The 13,582-nt window shown below is 45.5% G+C and overlaps 1 protein-coding gene across 1 annotated transcript in view; it reads left to right on the top strand.

Annotated features, from left to right (window-relative positions):
- CARMIL1 (capping protein regulator and myosin 1 linker 1) overlaps positions 1-13,582 on the top strand; it is a 361,872-nt gene that overhangs the window by 163,392 nt on the left and 184,898 nt on the right. Inside the window, exons 14-16 of the mRNA XM_040433531.1 lie at positions 2,877-2,954; positions 4,357-4,433; positions 8,805-8,909. Coding sequence (XP_040289465.1) covers positions 2,877-2,954; positions 4,357-4,433; positions 8,805-8,909 — 260 coding nt within the window. The remainder of the gene's footprint in view (positions 1-2,876; positions 2,955-4,356; positions 4,434-8,804; positions 8,910-13,582) is intronic.

Raw genomic sequence — 13,582 nt, 5'->3', positions numbered from 1 at the left:
CCTTATCTCTAAACTACTAAGAGGTCACAAATACTTATTTAAGCCACATTCTTATCCGTAAGATAAGGATTCAGGTTTAATGAGTGTTTATAATGTCAGAGAGCAGAGATAAGGAGTCAGTCTGCTCCCTAGATAACAAAGACAGAAAATACACTGACGGCTAGTCAGTGGCATGCTAGGGTTTTTGGCACCCAGGGCAGGTCCTTTCTCTGGCACCCTCCCCCCGCCAATACTTGAAAAAAATGTTACCCCCTCACAGTAGTATTGCCCTCATTATACAACGTTTACAGTAGTTTTGTCCAGATATGTGCCCCCTCACGGTAGTTGTGCCCCCTCAGGGTAGTTATGCTCACACTGTGCCCCCTCACAGTATTTATGCCCTCACTGTACAACTTTCACAGTAGTTATACCGATATTGTGCCCCCTTAAAGTACTTATCCCTTCATTGTTTTATTGTGCCCCCTTCACAGTAGTTATGACCTCTCTGTTCCCCTTTCACAGTAGTAACTCTCTATCTGTGCCCCCTTCACAATTGTTATGCCCTCCTCACAGTAGTTATGCCCTCTGTGCCCCTTTCACAGTAGTAATGCCGTCTCTGTGCTCCCATAACAGTTGTTATGCCCTCTGTGCCCCTTCATAGTAGTAATGCACATTGTGCTCCCTTCACAGTAATAATGCCCACTATGTGCCCCATAACAGTAATGCCCTATGTGCCCCCTTCATAGTAGTAATGCCTATTGTGCCCCCTTCGTAGTAGTAATTCCCATTGTGCCCCCTTCGTAGTAGTAATTCCCATTGTGCCCCCTTCGTAGTAGTAATGGCCTCTGTGCCCCTTCATAGTAATAATTGTCCATTGTGCCCTCTTCATAGTAATAATGCCCATTGTTCCCTCTTCATAGTAGTAATGATCATTGTGTCCCATACATAGTAGTAACGCCCATTATGCCCCCTTCATAGTAGTAACGCCCATTGTGCCCCCTTCATAGCAGTAATTCTATTGTGCCCCTTCATAGCAGTAATGCCCATTGTGCCCCCTTCACAGTAGGATTGCACATTGTGCCCCCTTCACAGTAGGATTGCACATTGTGCCCACTTCACAGTAGGATTGCACATTGTGCCCACTTCACAGTAGGATTGCACATTGTGCCCCCTTCACAGTAGGATTGCACATTGTGCCCCCTTCACAGTAGGATTGCACATTGTGCCCCCTTCACAGTAGTAATGCCCATTGTGTCCCATTAATAGTAGTAATGCACATTGTGCACCCTTCATAGTAGTAATGCCCATTGTGCCCCCTTCATAGCAGTAATTCTATTGTACCCCCTTCATAGTAGTAATGCCCTGTGTGCCCCCTTTGCAGTAGTAATGCCCTCTGTGCCCCTTTGTAGTAGTAATGCTCGCTGTACCTCCTTTCTAATAGTAATGCCCTCTGTGCCCCCTCTGTGTTAAAAACAAAAAACACAGTGACTACTCACCTTGTCCCGTTCCTGAAGCTCACATCCCTCTCGCCCCTGCAGGTACAGATCGCTTTGCAGCACTGTGTGGGATGAGCTTAGGCAGATTCCTGGACTGCAGGCTCCTCCTACACAGGTCAGCAGTGCGATCTGTGCCTGCAGGCTGAATGGTGGAGCAGGGCGAAGTCTCCTTGCTTCACCATTCAGTGTGGGAAAGAGGGAGCATGGGGAGCTGAGTGACAGGACTGCAGCTCCCTGCACTCCAGCAATGAGCGCTTCCATCTGTATTGCTTCTCGGCTCTGGCACCCCTGGACAGCGGGCACCCGGGGCGGACCCGCCCCTTCCTTAGCATGCCACTGCAGCTAGTAGAGCGTGTCGGCTCCGTACAAAAAAAGATGACATTTTGTTAATAAAGACCAATTGAAATATTATTTTTAGCTCAAAATAAGTACAATGCAATAATAAAAAAAATTGTCCCCAGCCTTTAAATGTAGCGCTTCATTTTTAAAGGGTTTCTATCACTTGGTATGACATAATTAGCTCTCAGACTCTAGCGATCTGCTAGTGTCTGCTCTGGCCAACCATCCTACTATAATCACTTGTGGGGCAGCGGTTTTGCTAAAAAACTAACTTTTATAAATATGCTAATGAGCCTCTAGGTGCTATGTGGGCGTCATTAGCACCTAGAGGCTCCGTCTACCTTCATAAACAGCCACCGCCCAGCGCGTCCCTCCAGCCCGCCCATGTCCTCCTCCGTGTGACGCAGCGGACGAGTTCTCGCGCATGCGCCGTGCGCGGCTGTATTCGGCGCATTTGAGATCTCAGCTCGGAGCGGTCAGACATTCAATGCGCATGCGCCGAATAAAGCCGCGCATGCGCATTTAATGTCTGACCGCTCCGAGCTGAGATCTCAAATGCTCCGAATACAGCGGCGCACGGCGCATGCGCGAGAACTCGTCCGCTGCGTCACACGGAGGAGGACATGGGCGGGCTGGAGGGACGCGCTGGGCGGCGGCTGTGTATGAAGGTAGACGGAGCCTCTAGGTGCTAATGACGCCCACATAGCACCTAGAGGCTCATTAGCATATTTATAAAAGTTAGTTTTTTAGCAAAACCGCTGCCCCACAAGTGATTATAGTAGGATGGTTGGCCAGAGCAGACACTAGCAGATCGCTAGAGTCTGAGAGCTAATTATGTCATACGAAGTGATAGAAACCCTTTAAGGGCTTGTTCCCACTCTGCACTATACGTACTCTATTCATGCATCATATTTTAGCTCTGTGTTCGCTTATAGTTTTGCCTTAAAATGTAAAAGCCTATAATTTATTTGTCTTTTATTTAGAAAATGTAGCTTATTATTACCTGTACTTTGTACATACTATGTATATGTTCACATTCTTTATTTTTTCTTTTCATTGTAGTGTTTGTATACTTTTTTGGCGCAGCCAAATGCCATAAAGTACTTGGATTTATCGAACACTGAGTGTTCAGCAGATGTGGTAATAATGATGTACTTTATAATTGCTTATATAATAGAGTATGACACCTTATAGATTTCATAGTTGTATGGCATTTTCAGCTAGGCATATTGTATTTAATATATGTGTGTCTTTAGGGGTGTAACAAGGTTCCTGCTTCATCAGAACAGGATTGGTTTATGACTATTTTCTGTAGTTATTAGTAATGGCACCTCGCCTCTGAGTACAACTGGACCCCTTAAATGTTGGGCCACACGACAGCTCCCTTATAGTTATGTCCACATATTTCTTGATTTTTGTTTTATTTTTTATTTTTTTCTGTAGATATTAATTGGCAGGATAAACAAAAAATGTTAAGAACTTTGTGAACGTATTCTAGACAGACATGTCTGTATTCCACCCGTATGCAGGTGGTGTGATGCATCGTGAATTACTCAACATTACTACGAATACACATCATGTGCTAAACTCAGTATACATTTTTCTGACTTAGAAATACTTTCAGACTTCAAGTCTTAAAGGGACACTGACAGGGCCAATAAGCATATTGAGGTATATATATGGCAGTACAGGTCTTATAATGGGTATTACAATCATCTAAGTATCCCCCCTGTCCACATTATACATACAGTAAACTTAAGTTTTATAACCTGCTCCAACGGTCTTCAATCTGCCCAAGGGGCGGCGTTTCACCTCTCTTGCGCCCAGCCAGCCTCCCCCAACTGCCGCTTTGAAGCGCCGCCCAGCTCATGAATATTCAGTTTGCTGGGCGGCTTCTGCGGTCCCCGCTCTGAAGCGCTGCGCTTAACAGTGCCCTGCGCATGCGCCGGATCTTGTGAAGTCGGGGACAGTAAGCGCCGCCCAGCAAAGTGAATATTGATGAGCTGGGCGGCGCTTACTGTACCGGACTTCACAAGATCCGGCGCATGCGCAGGGCACTGTTAAGCGCAGCGCTTCAGAGCGGGGACCGCAGAAGCCGCCCAGCAAACTGAATATTCATGAGCTGGGCGGCGCTTCAAAGCGGCAGTTGGGGGAGGCTGGCTGGGCGCAAGAGAGGTGAAACGCCGCCCCTTGGGCAGATTGAAGACCGTTGGAGCAGGTTATAAAACTTAAGTTTACTGTATGTATAAGGTGGACAGGGGGGATACTTAGATGATTGTAATACCCATTATAAGACCTGTACTGCCATATATATACCTCAATATGCTTATTGGCCCTGTCAGTGTCCCTTTAAGTGTCAAAGTATCGTATGCGTAGCCTTCTAAATGGAATCTGTTAGCAAGGTTCGTGCCCACGGCTGGCATGTACAGCAATATACTGATAATACGTGTAACTGTAGCCAAAAATAAAGCAAAAAAAGTGTTTTATGTATTGCATTGATTTATGGACTACATTGTAATGACTACTGCTGTTCTTCCCTCAGGTATGTGGCGCTCTACTGCGTGGTTGCTTGCAGCACCTTACTACACTAAATCTTTCCAAGACATTCTTTCCCCACAGGTATAAATTCTATTTAACATACTTAATCTACTTAACATACTTTTAATGTGAATTTCGACAAAAATTATTCTTCATAATACACATCTGACTAATGATATATGTTGTCAGTTTGAACCAGGGAGTGGTAAATATTTAATACAGTAGTCTGGGACCTCCTTATACTAAATAATATAAAACTTAACTTTTATTCTGACCCTATTGGACCCGGCGAAATGCGTTGGGCCTATGAGGGTCTAGTAAGCAACAGGGTAATCTAGCACAGGTCCAGGGTTCCAGCAGGCTGGGGGTCACTCTTATTACTGAATTAATACAGAATGCATAGTACAATAGGGCTGGAGGGGTTAAAAAAATAATAATTTTTAACTCTCCTTAATCCACTTGTTCACGCAGCCTGGCTTCTCTTCTGTCTTCATCTTTGCTGTGCAGTAGGAATAGGACCTTTTGATTACGTCACTGCGCTCATCACATGGTTCATCACATGATCCATCACAATGGTGATGGATCATGTGACGGACCATGTGATGAGCGCAGTGACATCATCACAGGTTCTTTTCCTCAAAGAAGAAGAAAGAAGAGAAGCCAGGCTGCGCGAACAAGTGGATTTAAATTTTTTTAATTTTTTTTTTTAACCCTTCCAGCCCTATTGTACTATGCATTCTGTATTAAGAATGCTATTATTTTCCCTTATAACCATGTTATAAGGGGAAATAATAATGATCGGGTCCGTGCGTCAAAATCGCACCGCATCCGCACTTGCTTGCGGATGCTTGCGATTTTAACGCAGCCCCATTCACTTCTATGGGGCCTGCGCTGCGTGAAAAACGCACAAAATAGAGCATGCTGCAATTTTCACGCAACGCACAAGTGATGCGTGAAAATCACCGCTCATGTGCACAGCCCCATAGAAATGAATGGGTCCGGATTCAGTGCGGGTGCAATGCGTGAGGTGAACGCATTGCACCTGCACGGAAATCTCGCCCGTGTGAAAGGGGCCTTAGGCCTCTTTCACACGTGCGTGACGGATTGGCTCCGGATGTGATCAGGGTGTGTTCAGTGAAACTCGCATCATTTTGCAAGCAAGTTCAGTCAGTTTTGTCTGCGATTGCGTTCAGTTGTTCAGTTTTTTCCACGCAAGTGCAATGCGTTTTGATATGTTTTTCACGCGCGTGATAAAAACCTGAAGGTTTACAAAAAACATCTCTTAGCAACCATCAGTGAAAAACGCATTGCATCCGCACTTGCTTGCGGATGCAATGCGTTTTTCACTGAAGGCCCATTCACTTCTATGGGGCCAGGGCTGCGTGAAAAACGTGGAATATAGAACATACTGCATTTTTCACGCAACGCAGAAGTGATCCGTGAAAAAATTGCTCATGTACACAGACCCATTGAAATGAATGGGTTAGGATTCAGTGCGGGTGCTGTGCACGTCACTCATTGCACCCGCGCGGAAAACTCACTCGTGTGAAAGGGGCCTTACTGTACCTGGACTACTGAATATTTTCTAGCACTTTTTGTATCAATGTTAGATGTTTTAAATAATTAAGTAAAAGTGAAGTTTTAGATTATTTAGTATAAGGAGGTCCCAGACTACTGTATTTAAAAATATTCTTCCTAACTATTCGCCATCTTCATTTCAGTTGTAATATTGTTTACCTTAAAGGGATTTTCCGGGAATAATGAGTTTTTAGCAAGTGCCCGCAGCCTGCTTCTCTAAACAGAACAGTCATACTCCCCGTTGCTTTGGTCCTAGGCGCTCTCTCCAGTGTGAAAGTGTTCTGGTCCCCACAGTGTTAAGAACCGGTGCACATGGTCACATGCTCTACCTGCAGCCATTGACTGGCTTCAGCGGTGACAGGTTCCCTTCAAAGGGGTTCTCCACAAATAGCATGTCATCAACTTTATGCTGCCCATACTAACAGCAGTGTATTGTAGAGACAGGTGAGTTGATTTCAGCGGTCTTTCATTTAAAAGTTAAAAGTAGGTGGTTGTGGAGAACCGACATCACAATCATTGCAGACTGGGCCTGGAAAAGAGTCCAGCCACCTGAGAAGAGTCCTGGTTATTTATGAAGTCCTGCTCTCCCGCCCACCTGCTGATGACTGACAGTCTTCTACCTAGTTTTCTCCCTTTCTCTCTAGGAGAGAACTGACAATCATCAGCAGATGGGCGAGAGAGCAGGAGATTATGTATAACCAGGACTCTTCTCAGGTAGATCTGACTCTTTTCCAGGGCCTGGGCTGCAATGATTATGATGCTGGTTCTCGGCAACCACTTACTTTTAGCTCATCAGTGACACACCGCTGACATCAGCATTTCTGTCACTATTTTATGCTGCCCTCAGTGAGGTCAGCATAAAGTTGATGACTGGTTTGAGGACCTTTCATCAGACTAGCTCTAGTCTAATTATTATCCTACCTTATAGGGCGGCCCCCACTGATGCCATGGCACCTCTTCTTCTTTACAATAAGAATTACAATAAGGCGACTCGGTTATACTAGTCGGAGACTTGTATTCTCGGTTATACTAGGTGGAGACTTGTATTATCCCTGGGAGTGGTTATCTTCTTCCTGGCTGTGAGCGCATCCAATCAGAGCACCCAGCTCTTAGCCAGGGAGAATGAACTCAAGTTGTCGTGAGAATCGCGAGAACTTGAGCGTGTAGACATCCTTGAGCTCATTCTCCCTGGCTAACAATTTTTTTAGTAAGTGCTTGCATTCTGCCTCCTGAAACAGAAGAGTCATACTTACCTGCCTTAAATACGGCTGTGCGTGGGCCTGGTCACATGCGCCGCTCCTGCCAATGAGTAGCTTCAGTGCTGACATGCTGCTTGTGACCACATCACCGCTCAAGCCAGTCCCTGCATGTGACCGTGACCATCTCCATGCACAGCCCGATATAAACAGTGCAGGGACCTGAAAGTATGAGTAAGACTGTAGGTAAGTATGAATCCCGTCTGGACATACCCTCACAGTGTTTCCCTGCCCAGCAGCATCTCCACGTACTGCCTCGTTCACTTGAATGGAGATGTGCTGCAGTTCCCTGCATGGCGGATGGATGGGGCACCACTATGCAGGGAAACACTGTGACGGGTACAGAATGAATCAGTGTTGCAGCCCTTTCAGCTCCGCTGATCACAAGAATGGGGGGGTACCCCCAAAATGAATATAGCGCTGGTCAAGCATGCACACTGCAGCTCCATTCATCTTTATGGGACTGTCGGATATAGCCGGGCGTGGTACTCAGCAATCTCTGACAGTCCCATAGAAAATGAATGGTGCAACGGTGTGCATGCTTGACCAGCCCTCCATTCATTACAGGGTATGGGGGCCCCCATTCTTGTGATCAGTGGGGTCCCCAGCACTCAGACCCACTCTGATCTCATAGTAATGCCCTGTCCTGTGGATAGGGAATAACTTTTTACCAGAATACCCTATTAAAGAGGTCCTCCTCTCAGATCATCCTCTGTCCATTAGAAGAAATGGATGTCACAGAGAAGGAGACCCCATTAGAGTGGAGAGCTCTGATACCTATATCAGAGACACGGGTGGGGTATTAGGGTATTAGGTCAGACCACCATATGGGGCCCATACAGTAAGTGATAGAGGACGGAGAGGCAGCAGAGGACACTGGGTCAGAAGTACATGTGGTGTCTAGCACACAGCGGCCATGCTGAGCGCCGGTCCCGCAGGATAAAACAGTCACTCACCTCTCCACCTGGCTACCAGCTCTGGTTCCCTGAGAAATACACTGGACCGGAAACCAGAAAAAGCGTTACTGGTTTCTATAGGAACTGCTGGAAGTGTATAAGCCGGGCTCCTTGGCCACTTGTAAGGGTCAGGTGACTCGCTGGCTCCGCCCACGGCCTGCTGTTCAGTCAGGTTTAGTGGGACGGCGGCGGCCATTTTGGTTAACCTCAGCGGCCTTTGAAGTACCGGTAGTTATAGGACCCGCTGTTCATTGCGGTGCCGAGTTGGGAAGCCACGGAGCGGTGAGTGAGAGGCTTCTCTTCACTCACGCTCCGTAGTCATGTGAGAGGATTTTCTGGGCTCTACTACATCAATTAAATCGATGAAACGTTTCAGCCCTAGTTGACATAGGATATGGTCTCTGTTAACCCAAGAGTCCAGACTGCTGGGACCAAGGATGGTGACACAGAGTGCTGAATATATTTCTAGATAATTAGTGTCAACATTCACAGCCTATAGAAATTAGATCCCATATTGGCTTTCAGTGGTTGCAGGATTAACCTCACTCACATTTTTAACTCTCCCACCCTTTTTAGATTAGTGTGTGTTTTCAGCAAACTTGCCTTCTGTTTCATTGAACAATTGTCCGATTAAAAATAATGCTTCTCTTTGTGATCTACAGGAAAGGAAAAGAAGTGTCGCCATCTTTTAAACAGTTCTTTAGCCTCTCTCTTGCTTTAACACACATCAACTTTTCTGGAACTAAGCTCGCCCCTGAGCCCCTGAAGTAAGTTATATATTTTTTTTAATCCGCATTCCACTGGTGTTCATGCCCTTCAGATTGTGAGAACAAGCCCATATATCATAGTCAACAATAATTACACCAATATTATGGTCAATAATAGAGGGGGTGTACTTCCAAAAATTAAGATCAATAAATCAAAGACCAAAAAGGAAGCTAAAATATAACTTTTAATGAATGCAATAAAATATCTGGGTAATACCGGCTATCAAAAAAGACAAAACACATAAACGCCAAGCATTAGAATCAGATATTGGAACTGCAGGGCACCTGAAGTCCTATAGCATATACAGGCAAGATACGTAATAAAAAAGGAACAGTGTTACCAGTTTGAAGTGCTGCAGTTGTGGAAGATCAAGTATCCCTTAAGAAACCCTGAAACATACTTTTCTAGTCCGACAGGGTCGTGGAGGACTATAAGTGACTGTGAAAGACGCTCAGTGCAGATAGGACGGGAACAACTATCCCTAGAAACCCCTAAATCATGGGAGGGTGGCTGGGGTAACACTACCTACCTACACAGAGCACCCGCCCCGAAAGGGGTGACCCAGTCCGGATACCTGTCCCTAGTCCAGACGGAATCCCTGATAAACCCTATAGGATAGTTCCCGGCGTGCCATGTTTCATACAATACTCATCAGGAGAATTAGGGCTTGATAAGAATAAGCAACCATTCCTAATGGTCATTGGACCAAGGAGAATGCCAGGGGGTAACGATGTCCGCTAGTGATGGGGAGCCCATCAGTGGTACGGAACTACCAAATGTGCTGATGCCACACAAAAGAAGAACCCACAGTCCGAGTGGGGAGTCTTGTCCGAGGGCGCCCTCCATTCTTATCAAGCCCTGGGAATAATTCTCCTGATGAGTATTGTATGAAACGTGGCACGTCGGGAACTATCCTATAGGGTTTATCAGGGATTCCGTAGGTATGGGTAGGTAGGGTTACCTCAGCCCCCGTCCGGTGATTTAGGGGTTTCTAGGGATAGTTGTTCCCGTCCTTTCTGCACGGAGCGTCTTTCACAGTCACTTATAGTCCCCCACGACCCTGTCGGACTAGAAAATTACGTTTCAGGGTTTCTTGAGGGATACTTGATCGTCCACAACTGCAGCACTTCAAACTGGTAAGACTGTTCCTTTTTTATTACGTATCTTGCCTGTATATGCTATAAGACTTCAGGTGCCCTGCAGTTCCAATATCTGATTCTAATGCTTAGCGTTTATGTGTTTTGTCTTTTTTGATAGCCGGTATTATCCAGATATTTTATTATAGTTAAAGAGGACCTTTCACTGCTATACAAACTAAAAACGAACTATATCAGTGGGCAGAGCGGCGCCCAGGGGTCCCCCTGCACTTACTAGTATGTCTGGGCGCCGCTCCGTTCGCCCGGTATAGGCTCCGGTGTCTGCGCTCCCTCTGCTGTACTGGAGTGATTTTTTGTATGAGGCGTGTCCCTTGCTGCAGCGCTGGCCAATCGCAGCGCACAGCTCATAGCCTGACACCGGAGCCTATACCGGGCGAACGGAGCGGCGCCCAGACATACTAGTAAGTGCAGGGGGACCCCTGGGCGCCGCTCTGCCCACTGATATAGTTCGTTTTTAGTTTGTAGAGTAGTGAAAGGTCCTCTTTAACACTCAAAAACACAAAAAAATTTGGAAATGCAGGATATATGGCTCATGCGGGGGTTAAATTGAAACATCCACATACCATAAAAACCCTTCAGAACGAGGGCCATCATATTGCAATACTCTTGAACTCTAAATGAGAGAAAAAGAGTTTGGACATATTTTTGTATTAGTTACATGGTTTATATGCGGTTGACAACCCCTTTTGTTAGGGCCCTTTTATTTAGGCCAGAGATCAGGAATGCACGTTTGTTTAACCATTGGTTCAGCTGATTATCAGCCCATCTTAACCCCTCACTGATCAGATGAACTGATTGGATCTTTTTATGCAGCCAAATAAAAAATCTTTTGTCGGCAGCACATCTCAAGTACATACTGAATAGTGGGCGACAGATTGTAGAAGCAATTGTTTGCCCTGCATGTAGTTTGCATCGGCCCATGTAAATGACTTTTAAGCAAGCACCAATTGACTTGTTTTATCAGTATTGCCATATACAGTAAAAGAACCCATCGAAATAAGGACCCACCACGAAATAAGCTGATAAAAGGATATCCAACTACTAGAACCCTTAGGGCCCATTCACACAGGATATTTTGCTGCCAGAGTTTTGGCAGGGATTCCAAGGAGGGACATGCTCCTTCTTGGCATGGTGTCTAGATCAACGCCGCTGGAAACCATGACAGGTGTCCGCTCACGGTTTAGCTCTAATCTACAGGGCTAAACCAAAAGTGGGTCTGCGTCATTCAGAGGCAAAATTCGCCATGTGAGCGGGTCCTTAGGGATGAGCTTTAATCTGCAAGGGAAACCTGGAAACAAGTGTTCAGTGCCACCACAATAGGGAAAATGGAAATACTGCAGAGTAGCCATAAAATCCATTGAACAGAGAGAGGGGAGTTTTTTGTAGCTGCCCTTTCCTCTAGCTGATTAAAGAGGTTGTCTCACTTCAGTAAATGGCATTTATCATGTAGAGAAAGTTAATACAAGCCACTTACTAATGTATTGTTATTATCCATATTGCTCCCCTTGCTGGCTAGATTCATTTTACCATCGCATTATGGTTACAACCACCCTGCAATCCAGCAGTGGTGGCCGTGCTTGCACGCAGTAGGAAAAAGCACCAGCCTATGTACGCTCCTGTGGCCCCTGCCACCAGAGAGGCTGGCCCTTTTTCTATAGTGGGCAAGCACGGCCACCACTGCTGGATTGCAGAGTGGTCATAACCATGGAAAAGAGCAGTGTATAATGGAAAAATGAATCGAGCCTTAACGAAGTAGGCAAGATGGACAATCACAATAGATTAGTATGTGGCTTGTATTAAGCGAGACAACCCCTTTAAGCTCCAGCATGAGGGGCTCCCATTTAGATAATACCCAAACAGGGTTTCCTAAACTAAACAACCCCTTTTAAAGAGTAGGTTTCTTATTGTAGCTTTTTGTTTTGGATCCTTTTTATTTTACTGTACAGATTTAAATTATTTGACTGATCTGTGACCGTTCCATTATGTTTCGTATTTGAATGAAGTCTGTGCACTTATGTTAAATGGGTTATTCCACAAAATACACTTATCCTCAGGAGGCGAGATTCTATATCCCATTGCGGAGATTGGTGGGGTCCGACTGATTATTCAGTTATCGCTTATCCTGTGGTTAGGTGATACTTTTTCCTGTGGGAGGGCCGCTAAGTTTACCAGGCTGTTAGCATTTTCATTACATTAGTGGCTGTTGTGTTTTTTTGTATTTATGATGTTTCATGGTATATAATGAGTTTCCACGGTTAGAGGTAAAGCAGCTGTCTTAAGCAGCCTAGTCATTTGTCATTCTTCACATTCTTGCTTTAGGCAGAACTGTAGAAAGCTTTGTATTATAGCAGAAGAACATTTTAGAGAAGGAGAGACCATTATGCTAGAGAGGATGAAATTATTATAGGTGTGCTCATTTGCATCACATGCAGAAGGTGTACGCCACAATAATTTAGCCAGAAGGTATGGTATTTTGTTTGTTGTGACAGAAGAAAGTAGTGACAAATGTACCTCTCCGAACGCAGAGCGGTGCCTGATCTCATTCACACATATAGAAGGAACGGTTTCTTGAGTTACTGTAAGGCCTCATGCACACGACCGTTGTTTTATTCCGTGTCCGTTGCGCCGTTTTTCATGATTTTCTGCGGACCCATTGATTTTCAATGGGTCCGTTGAAAACTCGACTACTGCACCGTTTGCCATCCGCGTCCGTGATCCGTGGTTCCAGTCCGTCAAAAAAATATAACCTGTCCTATTATTTTCGCGGAAAACGGTTCGCGGACCCATTCAAGTCAATGGGACTGCTAAAAAACGCAGAGGCACACAAGATTGTCATCCGCGTCCGCACGTCTGCGTCCGTTTTTTTCCCCCTATCATTTGCATGGCAAACCTGTCTTAGACTTTTTTTTTACTTTCCTTTATTGTCCGATGGTCCTCCAAAAATAAAGGAAGACACACGGAAACAAAAACGGAAGCAGATCACGGAACAGCGAAACCCCATTTTGCGGAACAGAACACGACAACGGTCGTGTGCATGAGGCCTAAAGGTGGTTGGTTAAGAAGTGGCAATGCAGCATTTTTCAGGATTTTCTGTCCATTGCCCTATTGACACCCCCCTCCCCAGCCTTATATGACTGGGTACAATAAAATGCAAGCTCCTTCGATTTGGCAGGGACGGGGGCGTGGTTACCGCTGCCTCCTTGACTTCAAGCATGTGTGGGGAAGCGCGCCGGGCAGGGGATAAAACGACGTTTTCAGTACTTTTGCTGCATCGGCCTTCAGGAAGAAAGGCATCATCAGAAACCCGCTGCTGGCTACACGCAGGTACTGCTGGCGGCTTGGGATGGTTTTGGTAGGTGACAGGTTCCCTTTAACCATTAAAAGGTATCAATTTACAATATTTTAAATTGTTTCTCTTTTGGAGAGCATCAAGACTTCTCACTACTGGCTAACACGGTACCAAACCCATTGGACACCTTTTTTTGGGTTGAATGTGACAAACCTAATATTGCTGT

Source organism: Bufo bufo, chromosome 5 (assembly GCF_905171765.1).
Source record: "Bufo bufo chromosome 5, aBufBuf1.1, whole genome shotgun sequence".
In the NCBI taxonomy this organism is placed as follows: domain Eukaryota; kingdom Metazoa; phylum Chordata; class Amphibia; order Anura; family Bufonidae; genus Bufo; species Bufo bufo.
This window is presented reverse-complemented; position numbering and strand designations above follow the sequence as displayed.